General features: G+C 45.3%; 1 protein-coding gene across 1 annotated transcript; it reads left to right on the forward strand.

Annotated features, from left to right (window-relative positions):
- Nucleotides 1–4803: 4803 nt before the first annotated feature.
- On the forward strand, nt 4804–8556 carry GORAB (golgin, RAB6-interacting). The gene is made up of 3 exons (XM_009080764.1): nt 4804–4862; nt 4946–5086; nt 8023–8556. Exons 2-3 carry the CDS (start codon nt 5016–5018, stop codon nt 8279–8281), a joined length of 330 nt encoding a protein of 109 aa, XP_009079012.1. The 5' UTR covers nt 4804–4862; nt 4946–5015; the 3' UTR covers nt 8282–8556.
- The last annotated feature ends 3841 nt before the right edge of the window (nt 8557–12397 follow it).

Below are 12397 nucleotides of genomic sequence, written 5' to 3' on the forward strand. Positions count from 1 at the left end.
CCCAAGTATCCCCTCGGTTCCCTATAGCGGCCCCTGGTTCCCCCAAACAGCCCCTCGCTTCCCCAGGGCAGCCCCTGATCCCCCTATGCATCCCCTCGCTTCCCCTGGCAGCCCCTCGCTTGTCCAGGGCAGCCCTTCGCTTCCCCTGGTGGCCCCTGGTTCGCCCCAAGTATCCCCTCGGTTCCCCCAAACAGTCCCTCGCTTCCCCAGGGCAACCCCTGATCCCTCTATGCATCCCCTCGCTTCCCCTGGCAGCCCCTGGTTCCCCCCAAGCATCCCCTCGGTCCCTCCCATCCAGCCCTGCCTCTCCCTGCTCCCCTCATCCAGCCTCTCTCTGTGTTCACCTGCATCTCCCAGTCGCGTTTCTGGACGCTCCAGCCCCTTGTCCTGCACCCACATCTCTCTGTGCACTGCCCCACTCGTGTTCCCAGGCTCCTCCTTGCCTGCATGTCACCTTGTCCTTCCTCATTCCTCACTTTATAATCCCTCGCTTTGCCCACCAGACTGCCTGGGACCTTTCTTTACCCCTAGATCTGTCTCTCTATGGTCACCCCAAGAGTCACCTCACTCCTGCCAGTTCCTCCTTTAGTCCTGCAGTCCAATCCCCTTATTCCTCCCTCTCCTCATTTTGGTTGCTCATAGTCTTTAAAATTCCTGATTCTTACACTGACAAAACATTTCCAGGTCCTTGGGTTTTCCCCTATATTGCCTTCCCATTACACCCTGGTTGTCTTGTCCTGATGTTGGTTTTGCAGCAGTTGCATGCCCAGAAAAGCTCATTCACATCATCTCTCTGTGATGCTGAGGTTTGGGGTTAATGCTGTCTCTCCCTCTCCTCCCCTGACAGATTTGTACGAGCCCTCAGAGCAGCAGCACCGGCCCCACACTGTGAACAAGACTCGGAAGCAACTGCAGTGTGAAAAAGCTCTCCAGCAGCAATGCCAGAAGCTGGGACTGCAGGGTGGGGCACTCCCTGTCTCCCCAGAGCAGTTGCTCTCTGCACCACAGCACAATCCCTGTCCTCCTCAGCAGCCTGTGCCAGCACCTCGTCCTCCTTCGGCTGCAGAGCAAAGGCAGAGCAACAGCCAAGATCAGCAGAAGGAAGTGACACCAGGACATCCCTGTAATGGCAGTGACAGTGCCCAGCCCTGCCCTGCAAAAGTCAACTCCAAGGTGGAGAGAAAGAAAGTGGAATTGTTAGTAAGTTGGTAAAATCAAGGGGTGGGGTTGTTATTCTGTATTGATTCATGCTTTTGTTGTGAGGTAAAGCGAACTGTTCTGTGTCAAATAGGAAAGTTTGAGAGATCAAATAATTCCTTCTCCTGTCAGGAAAGGCTGAGGGAATTAGGATTGTTTGGCCTGGAGAAGAGAAGTCTCTGAGGTGACCTCTTTGCAGCCTTCCAGTACCTGAAGGGAGCCTACAGGAAAGATGGAGAGAGACTTTTTACAAGAGCCTGTAGTGACAGGACAAGGGGCAATGGATTTAAACTGACAGAGAGTAGGTTTAAATCAGATATTAGGAAAAAATTCTTCCCTGTGAGGGTGGTGAGGCACTGGCACAGGTTTCCCAGAGAAGCTGTGGCTGCCCCATCCCTGGGAGTGTTCAAGGCCAGGTTGGATGGAACTCTGAACAACCTGGACTAATGGAAGGTGTCCCTGCCCATGGCAGGGGGTTGGAATGAGATGATCGTTAAGTCCCTTCAACCCAAACCATTCCATGATTTATGATCATGTTAGCCCAAAGGCTAACATATTTTTCGTCTCTAACTGGATTAAACCTGATTCAGGACCAAACTCTGTAGTGTACTCCCTGTACTCTGTGTTGCCTTCAGATAATTTCCTGTGGCAGTGACACTGCACAGCAAAAAGTACTCAAGATGTAGGACTGTCTCAGTACTGCTGAAGGCTGGACTTTGTGCATCATTTGTATTCCCCAAACAGGGATCAGCAGCTTTCAGGTGTGGTGTGCCTGGTTAGATCTGTCTATAGGATCTCAGAGGGGCTTCAGGTGCTTCCTAGTGGAGAAGCATGACACAGCACCTGTGTGGAGAAGGAGTGCAGGGCTTCTCTCCAATTCTAAGCTTGAAAGGATCCAGGAGGTTCTGTTTGGCAGAGATGAGCCTTGAGAGGCTCCTGGCTGGCATCACCTGCCTGCAGATAGCTGTCTCTGCACCAGGACAGCAGCACTTTGAAGAGTCAAATTCCCCCTGGGGGTGCAGCTCACCAGTAGTCTGACTGTTCAGCTCCATCATGGTGGGGAAAACACAGACACTGTTTGGCTGGGGAGAAGACAGCTAGAGCTTTGCAGAGAAGTTTTTCACACTGTGGGAACAAATGACATTTAGCTGCAGACAGCCATGTCCTGAATCTGCTGGGTTCATCTCAGTGCTTGGATTGAAATCTTGTTATAAATATTTCTCTGTGTGAGGTGTCAGGAATAGGGTGATGAGGAGGAATCTGCGGAGATATTCTTGTGCAGAAATGGTTGTCAAGATTAGCAGAGCTGAGTTATTAAGATATTTTTAAGGTGAGGCTTCTTGAGAGAGGACATGATGAACACAGTGGGGCAGAAAAGTTCCTCTGATATGCTGCCCAGTTGTGTTGATGCAGGTTGTCCCATCTCACCCAGGAGTGGCCTTCCGTTCTCTGGGGCTGGTTGTAGCTCTGGGATGTAGCCTAGGAAATGGAATCTGGATCACTCTTAAAAAGTCAAAAGTGTTCTCCTTCCTCATTGCTTATTTTCATTGTAACTTTTACCAGCCTTTCATTTGTATCACTGTGATTATTTGGGGGCTGTGTTGTGAAGCAAACCTGTGAAAGGATCTGCTTTATGGAGAAAACATTTCCAAGAAGGGCTGTGCTGGCAGACTGAGCAGATGACGACTTGCAGCAGCCACTAAGAAACTTGAAACTGCTTCTACCTAGTGGGGGAGCACATCCTTTAAATGAAAGATCCCATCCATTCTGAAAAAGTGCTCCATGCCCTTTCTTCCAGCAAAGCTGAATTAACCAGCAGCTTATTTGGTTATGCAGATTGTTGTTCTGATCAGCAGATTTGATCCAGAAATGTTTTGTTGGTCTGAGTGACCTCTTGCAGATGATTCTTCTTTCCTCAAAACCAAAACCTGTTTATTGTTCCTTTAACTTTTTTAGGGTTTGCTCTGGAAAATATCATGGTGAATATTTGTGTTACTTGGGGAACAGGGAAAGAAATGAACTTTCTATTAATTTTGATGTTCTTGTCCATGGGCAGGCAGGAAAAATCCCGATGGGAAATCCTCCAGCAAGAGCAGCGGCTGATAGAGGAGAAGAACAAACGCAAGAAGGCACTGCTGGCCAGAGCTATTGCTGAGAGGTAAAGGGCTCTGCTACTTGGGCTAGGCCTGGGGAAGGGGTTATTTTCCATCTGCAACCAGTTGCATATCGTGATTTAAACCTCACTTTCTCCTCTCTTCCTCCCTGTGCTCTGTGCGTGTATCTCCACTAGTGAGCAGCTGTGATCGACATTTCCCTTTGATGACAAGTTCTGGCTAAGAAGTTGTGACTAAGCTTTTCACACTTCCAAAACTGCAGCTCTGTGCACAGATGGAAAAGTTATTACACAACTTGAGAATTAGCTGAAGTCCTTGAATTTATTAGTGAGGGCATGTTTGGAAGTTGGGTTGCACAGATGCTTATCCCTGTTCTGTTCCTGATTTGGTTTTGCTGGATTTAATAGGTTAGGAGTCAAATAAGCTTTTCCTTAGGTGTTGTCCACTGATAGTTTAAGACTGTAGTATAAGACTACAGGGAAGGCAAGGTTTGTAGGGAAGGATGTTGGATCAGCTGGTAACACTGGATCAGGGAAGGTGATGTGAAGCTTTCAGGCTCGCAGTGCTTTCCCAGACATGTGCTGTATTCTGCCGATCAAAGCCCTTGGGTAGCACAGGTGAGCACAGCCTGTACTGTGCAGAAGATTCTCTTTAGGGTTCCAAAAAATTTGTTCGCCTTTGGCAGGCAGAGATAAAACCCAAGTACGTTTGTTCTGAGTCACTGTAGGACAGCAGACATGGGTGTGACCACCAGGCTTGGGTTCTCCCTCCTGGAAACAAAGCCTGAGGAGAGAGGAGGATGTGGAAGGTGATGGCTGGGGACTCATGTCTGACATACAAAGGCATTCCTCAGGCTGTCAGTGATGCCACAGGGTGTCTCTTTCCCCTGCATCAGGTGGTCTAGTGAGAGATGCTGTCACTGCCTACACACCTAGTCTTGCTTTCAGGTACCTACTTTGGGTGTAAAGCAGCAGCTGAGAGGCTTGGGTTTGCTGTGGTGATGAATGGCAGCAAAGTGACTTGGTGTAAAAGCTTGCTTGGGAGTGAAATCCATCAAAGCTTACTTGCCCTTAGCAACATTTAGTTTTCAGGATTTAGGAATGAATAGGCTGAGTTGAAAAAGGTTACATAAGGCTTGATTGAAATCCTTTGTGTTTGATGTAAAACTTTCCATTCACTTCATTGGGATTTGGTTAGGCCTTTTGGGAATAATTTTACAAATGGAAATCAAGCTTAGGTTAGGTGACTTTTTGGCCCCCACTAACTGGGCTTCTTTGAAAGGGGATATTTGCAGGGCTAAATACCCTTCCCCCTCTCACTCCCCCCCAAGCCATTTCCTGTTTCCTTGCTCTGAGAACTACTTAGATACAGCAGCTTCTTGTGTGTTTCCACACTGAAGAAACACAATCCGTTTTAGGCACTTTGATTATGGTCATTACGTAATTTTGCTGTAGTCCTTTAATAGCTGGCATTTGAGATCCCTGTGGATATTAAAAAAGATCAAAAGTCATAAACCAGAGAGGAGAAACCTTCTGAACAGCTCTTAGAGAAGTTGGTTGCTCTGCAAATGAAATGGGGCCCAGTATGTGAAGAGGAGAGGCCTGAGAAGGAACAACAGCATCTTCCTTTTGCAGATCCAAAAGAACTCAAGCTGAAACGGTGAAACTGAAAAGGATTCAGAAGGAGTTACAAGCTCTGGATGACATGGTGTCTGCTGACATCGGCATCCTGCGGAACCGCATCGACCAGGCCAGCCTGGAGTACTCCTATGCCAGGTGAGTGAGGGACAGGGAGGAGGGAATAGGGAACAGCCCTGCCTGAGGGGAGGGAGAAATGCTGTTTCCTGTCACCAGAGCAGTAATGAAGGTCTGTCACTGCCATAATGTGTATTTGCAGCAGTCACAGTCTGGGGGGCGTTCGGATCTTGAAGTGAAAGTATGCTTTGTATTTCCTAATTTTTCCCTTGGAATCTGGAAACTGAAGGAGGTTTCCTGGCTGCAGACTGTGCTGTCACGAGACACACGTACTGCTGCTTTAACTCTGCAGTTGTCCATGAGCCCTGCTTCTTTGTTTCAAGGTTTATTTCTTCTCAGGGAGAAAAGGTGAGTTTTTTTGCAAAGTCATGAAATGAAAGTCCTTTTCAGAGAAACTTCCTTGTTGATGACAGCTCTGGTGCTCTTGGAATCAATGGGACCAGCTAAGCTTAAAACCTGGAATACTGCTGAAGTGCTTTTGGAACCAGAACCAAAAATTGCAGGCAAAAGCAAACTTTCCCCCTTCACAATGTGCCTTTAATCACTCTGGTTCTGATGAGTTCCTTAAATGCAAGAAATTAATCGGAACACCCTATTAGTGGTGGGTAAACCACAACATCAGTAGATAAACATCAGTATGTTTGTGCAGCCGTTTCGTAAAACAGACGTTTGGTTGTGGTTTTTGGTTCACCATTCAAAGTGTTAAATGTGCATTTCTCCTCATGACTTCTGCCATACGTTGACCACAGGCCAATAAACATGGTAATTAGTCTTCAAAAGGATAGCAATGGTAGCTAACAACATTGATTTCTTTGGGGTAATTATCATTTGAAATATCTTAAGATTAACTGGAGTTTGCGTAGCTGAGTGTTTAGGAATACAGGATTTCATATCCTCAAGAGGAAAAACATTTCAATGGACTTCAGGTTTCACCTGGTTTCTAAAACCATTAAATGCTCCTGGAAATGTCCTTACCCAAGTTTTTTAATAGTGTATCAATTTTAAATGCTTTCTGGCAAAAGAGCACCTAACACAAGGGGCTCTGAGCTCTGGAGAGCAGTTTTTAATGACAGTAACAAAAGGGAATGCTAGTGGGACAAGTGCATAAACTTCACCAAGTTCTTAATGACTTTCATGAACTTAGCAAGCCTTTTTGTGAGGAGAGGGATATGGAAATGTGAGTCAGATTCCTTCAGTGTTGTAGTTTTTATGCATGATGAGCCAGAGCTGTTTTAAGTGGTGTCTCTTTAAGTATTTTTTTAGTTCTTGCCTTGTGTTTTAGATCTAAAACACAAATCATTTCAGTGGGTCAAAAGTGCAATGTTAAGTAGTCCTGAGCACATACATAGTTGGAAGCATCTGACAATCACTGTGGAATAGAATTTTTGTAAATATGATGTGACTAATGTGTGTGAATTCAGCTCAAAGGTTTCACTGTGCAGGCATTTCCAGCATAGCATTAGTTTTTCCATTTCAATTTTCTGACCCAGAGAAATCTTTACTTTCTTGAGAGGGAAATGTAAATGAGCATCTTCTCCCTGCAGACATGGCCTTTACAGCTGAGTCAAAGCTCTGTGATTATTATATAAAAGACCATATTTGGGAAGGCTTTTCTATGTCTTATTTCCTTCTGCTTCACTAAGCAAAGGATCTCTTCTAGCTTCTGTTGCTTTGTTTAAAGAGATCTTGGAATCTGATTTTATAAAAGAGTTGCATTTTTTTTATTCAGCCACCTTACAGTATTAGTTTTATGAGTGCTCTGTAAGGTACATCATGTAGTCATGCTGCAAAAGCCTTTCCTGATGAGCAAGATTTCATCTGTCTTTCTACTAATTAGGGAGGGAGCTGGGATTGTTTAGCTTGGAGAAGAGGAGGCTCAGGGGAGGCCTTATCACCCTCTACAACTCCCTGACAGGAGATTGGAGTCAGGTGGGGGTTGGTCTCTTCTCCCAGGCAACCAGCAGCAGGACAAGAGGGCACAGACTCAAGCTCTGCCAGGGCAGGTTTAGATTAGATATTAGGAAGAGATTTTTTACAGAGAGAGTGATCAGGCATTGGAATGAGGGGGTGGATTACACATCCCTGGAGGTTTTGAAGATAAGACTAGATGTAGCACTTAGTGCCATGGTCTAGTAACCACAGTAAGGTTGGACTTGATGATCTTGGAGACCTCTTCCAACCTGGTTGATTCTGTGACTCTAATTAGAATCAATATACAGATTCTCTAATGTAGTGGAAGATGCATCACTAATACAGACAGCAACCAAGTGCAAGATACTCTGTGTATGTTAACCTCTAAATATTTGGAGTATTTCCTCTTTGCTATATTTGCCATGACAGGAAGTGCAGATTGGCAGGAGGTGTGTGTCAGGGGGATGCTTGCAATAAAATCCTACATCTGTTGCCACGCAGAAGTTGTGATCACTATTGATGTCATGTGCTGTGTCAGCCTGTGCTGCTCGTGGTTTTCTGAACATACATATGGGTGGCCAGAGGAGTACAGGATCCAAATGTCAATGTGTATAGCTCCATCAAGCATCTGTGTCTGTCAGAGGGTGGTTGGATTAGAAAAAGACCTAAGTGCTTTGCTGTGTTTTGGTTCACCAGGTGGGTGTGAATTAGAAGTGTGAAAACACCCCAGTTTCTGATGGTTTCATTCTGCTAGTGATGCATCTCTTCAAACAGGCAATAAGAATGCATGTTTGTGATTCAACCTGTGGGTTTCAGAGGAGCAGGTTAACTCTTGGAATATACAACAGCAGAGGGTGAAGTGTCCAGACAAGTTTTGATCAATTCTCACTTTCGTCCCTTTTGCTAATGTAGCAGCATGTGGTGAATAGCTGGCACAATGCATTGCTGAGCATGTTGCATTTCAGGGATGCTTAAAGTGTCTATCCTTGTGTCAGGCTGTGAAATGCTTGAGAATTAACCCCCCAGAAATGCTGATGGTTTTGCAGGAAGCGATATGATAAAGCCGAGTCGGAGTACGTGGCAGCCAAGCTGGACCTCCAGCACAAGACAGAGATCAAGGAGCACCTCACAGAGCACCTGTGCACCATCATCCAGCAGAACGAGCTCCGCAAGGCCAGGAAGCTGGAGGAGTTAATGCAGCAGCTGGACGTGGAGGCAGATGAGGAAAATCTGGAACTCGAGATAGAGGTGGAGCGGATGCTGCAGCAGCAGGAGGCAGAGGCAGGGGGACAAGCCAGCCAGTAACACAGCCACACTGGGATGGCCAAGGAGAGCCCCACTGCCACTGTTACTGTGCAGGAGGGTGAGCACACTAACCATGCTGTCCCTGCTCCTGCCATTTCTGGACAGTCTCCAAACTCCAGTACCAAATCCCTCTCCAATGTGGACAGCCAAACTCAAGCAGTAAATGTGCCTTCAGGGAGTTCCCCAGCTTGTTCTGCTACATGACTGCTGCATGCAGAGTGGTCATGGATGATGTACTCTGCAGGCTTGTGGCTGTGTGTTATATCTGGGCTTCATTCCTCTCTTCCTTTAATGTTGCTTTAAAAGCTTAAAGGCTTTTTTTTTAATTATTATTACTATTATTTTTATTTTTGCCAGACTCTCATTTGGGGTTCACCATCTGTTGTCATCATTCTGGTTTACATTCATGTTCTGATGCCCAGCTCTTCATGGGCTTTTGCACATTCCTGAAGCAGGACACTTGGAAGCAGGTGGTAGGGTTTTTCCAAAGGTTTTTTGCCTATTGCTATCATAGGTACCTGTCCTGAGCAGTGTGCAAGAGATAGATATCTACAGGAGAAAACATCACACCTCGGTTTGCTTCTGGACACGTTCTGTCCCCTGGCATCTGCAATAGGATGTTTGTCTTCCTTTGTATCCATGAGGGATTAATTTTCAATGGTTTCTAATGCTGTGAAACCCAAGTGCTTACCTTAATTGCCTTCGTAGCTCATACTCTTTCCTGATTTAAAGGCAATTTCCATATCAAGGCAAATTGCAAAGCCAGTTGTAGTATCTCGTGTTTATCACTTTGCCTATTCCTTTCAGATAATGCTGGATCTCAGAGCTTTATATTGATAACACTATTACCTATGAAGTCAAAAAATGATGTGTTACGGTTTAAGACATTACAGAATGTAGAAATAGAAACACACAAAAGACAGTGTGTTGCATTTAAAGCTATTCCATTACAAACTTTTTTTTCTCTGCTGTAGTGGCCTCAAAGTGCCAATTATTAGCCAAGGAATCTGGTAATGAATAATCCCCACAGTATATTGGAAATGAGCCCATTTCATATAACATTCAGTGCATTTTCCTGCCTGAAGAGCAAGTTTGCACCCCACAAGAAGTTCAGCTGTTTTGCTCTGTTGCTGTTGAAAGGCTTTAAAAAGCTATTCCAGGTGGAGAAATTCTCAGGAATTAAAAGAGGACATAGGAAAATCTCCCATAGAGTCAACTGCAGCTGCAAACCATGGGGACAGTGTTCCCAGTTATCCACTTTGTAAGAGGGAAGTGTGGAAATGGTTCCTGGAATACCTGAGCTGAACATGTCAGTCAGAGTTTATGAATGAGTTGCTGAATGACGCCACCGAGTATATAAATGGGGCACTGATTGTCTCTATGGCTCTAACAGTGGAAAAACATGTCACTACATTTCATTTACATTCTATTAATAAATCGGTGCATCTTGTACGCAGTGTGTTTACTTTCAGTTGTGATATCTGAGACTAATACTTGTATCCAAGACTGGTTTTCCACAGGAGGTGATAAATAGCAGAATCAGATACGTCCTTTGGCAACTTTCCGCTGTGTTACAGTACAGCCTCAAAAAAGGCTGTTCCAAAATATGGAAATGTGAAAGCAAAGATATGGCAGGATACAGCTTGGCAGGAATCTTTCCAGCTAATTGGCCCAGGGCAGCAGTGGAAAATCTTTACTGGAGCCTCCCATGCATGGGAGAAAGTGGTCTAAGTGTTGCTTAGAGAAGCTGCTCCTAGTTGGGGCTGACTGAAGTTAGAAAACTCCAAAGTAACATTTGAAATATGTATGAAGCATTGCTCTGTTGTTGCTGATACACTGCATTCCCTGTTATTTTGCTGGAAGACCTGAAAGCCAAGGATTTGATTGTATTGTGAGCAAATTGTGATTGACTTCCCTTGCTCTGTCTGCAGTTGCAGGACAGCTTGTAGCAACCTGAAGATGGTTTTCAGAACTGGATACCAGTAAGTGCAGCGATAATTTAATTGTGCCATTCTTGTTTCCATCCTCTGTAGCTGTCCCTAGTTGTTCCTCAAGAGATTCTAAGTCCTAGTGGATAGGCCTGTTCCTCATTAGAGTTGTGTTCAGCTAATCGGGGACACACAGAAGAGCTTCTGACAGAAGAGCTGAATTGCCATGGTATTCACAGGAAGCACACACACACCATATTCCTTATAATTTGTGGTTCTCTGGGAATCTAAAATATGGTCAAAAGAGTCCTACTGGGTGCACCTTTTTGTCATGGGTAAGATTATTGTTTGAATTCTGAAAATGGAAAAAAAATTTTCTAAGTCCAAGGATCTTTTGACAACTGCTTATGAATGAGTTTCCTAGAAGGAAGGAAGTTTGTATCCAGGAAAATTACTTAAAAGCTGAAAAATTCTTGTGTACCATCCTGATAGTGCTGGTGCTGTTTCTGCCTGAGAGGGAAGATGCTGTTAGAATCAGCAGTTTCTGTGCTCTGACAAGTCCCTCGCCGAAGTTTTGGCCAGTTCTGTCTTTAACTTCCGAGCTCACAAAACGGAGCGAACTGGCTGGAAGCCACGTGAAACAGCCCTGTGGAATAACAATAGCTGCGTAGTGTTTGTTGCTCTTGCTAGACAGGGAGCTCAGGAGTTAAATTGTTTGATCTGAGTTGCGAAGCCTTTCTCTGACGTGTGATATAAACCACTACCATGGTGTCAGTTCCACTTTGGAAGTTCACAAATGTTTTGATGGGTGCCAGTGTGCCGGTTTAACATTCCCCCTATGCCGGAGCCAGGCAGTCCGGTTGTAATTGTAACAGCATGTGTGCTGGTCAGAAATGCCAGGAGATGATTTTGGTGCAACAAAAGAGTTGGGGTTTTTTTCCTTGAAGGAAAGAGAACCGTTGGAATTGAGGTTTTTCAAGCAAAAGCCATTTCTACCTTTGTAGTAGCTGAGGCATCTTACAACATCTGGGTCTGCTGTGCCTGGAGTGCACTGAAGGCAGGTGTGAGTGGAAGGCAGGTGTGCTCTCCACACTAGAGTGATTTATCTCTTCAGAAGAATGGCAAAATGAGAAGTTCAGCACAGAGCAGCAGTGAGTGGGCAGATTTTTAGTGAAGACTTCTTGCACAGGTAGAAGCAGAAGTATCAGTGTGAACCACACTGGGATTGAACACCCACGGCAAGGAAAACAACATGTGATGTGTGGCAGTAACACTGCAGGGCTCATCACAGGGGACTTGTGTTCTCCTGTGGCAGTGTGGCCATTTCTGTGTTGGACCACCACACTACCATTATGGGAAGAACTGGAAAACACCGATGTACACCGCTGTGAGACTGTTACAAAGCACACTATAATTGTCCATGTTGTATTTTGGCCAGGATGTCAGGATTAGCACTCCCTCCTCTGTCAAGAAATGTTTAAATGAGCACAGATGGTCATGACTCAGCTTGGGGTTCCCATGGATGTCTAGTGCATGGTGTAAAACACTTGGACAACCCCCAATCTGATTGTGTATCCAGCCAGATGAAGCTGAGCTCTCAAGAGGTTTGAGCTTAGGGTAGCTGTCTGGGGAGGAACTTGAGTTCCCCATCAGCTATTCTTTTTCCTGATACCTTCTGTGATGCAGTGGACGAGTTCCCCATCAGCTATTCTTCTTCCTGATACCTTCTGTGATGCAGTGGACTCTTTCCTTTGAGCCTGTATCCCAGCTGAACTGATGAGGAAAAACTAGTAAGAAACAAATGTAGTGACTGGCCTAGTGGTTGAGGGTACTGTGTTTCCTGGCCAGCTGTATTGAGAACATGCTAGAGAAGATTGCTCATGGGACAGTTAACCTCTGGGCAAGTTCTGGAGCCAAAGAAAAGGGCAGAGAACTATCTAATTTGATCCAAGGTTTGACTCGATGATCTTAGACATCTTTTCCAGCCTAATTGATTCTGTGAATTGCCTCCCATGCTTGATTCCATCCATTCTGCATTTTCTGCTCAGGACAGTAAGTTCTGTAGACTGTGGTATTATATCATGATCCCTTTTCTGATTCTGTGGGTATAAGCAGGTGTGGTGTGTGAGGGACAAAGGGTTTTGCCCGTGGCAGTGCAAACAAGGTGTAGAGATGGCTGGTATTATAG

Source organism: Acanthisitta chloris, unplaced genomic scaffold (genome assembly GCF_000695815.1).
Source record: "Acanthisitta chloris isolate BGI_N310 unplaced genomic scaffold, ASM69581v1 scaffold19688, whole genome shotgun sequence".
NCBI classification, from domain to species: domain Eukaryota; kingdom Metazoa; phylum Chordata; class Aves; order Passeriformes; family Acanthisittidae; genus Acanthisitta; species Acanthisitta chloris.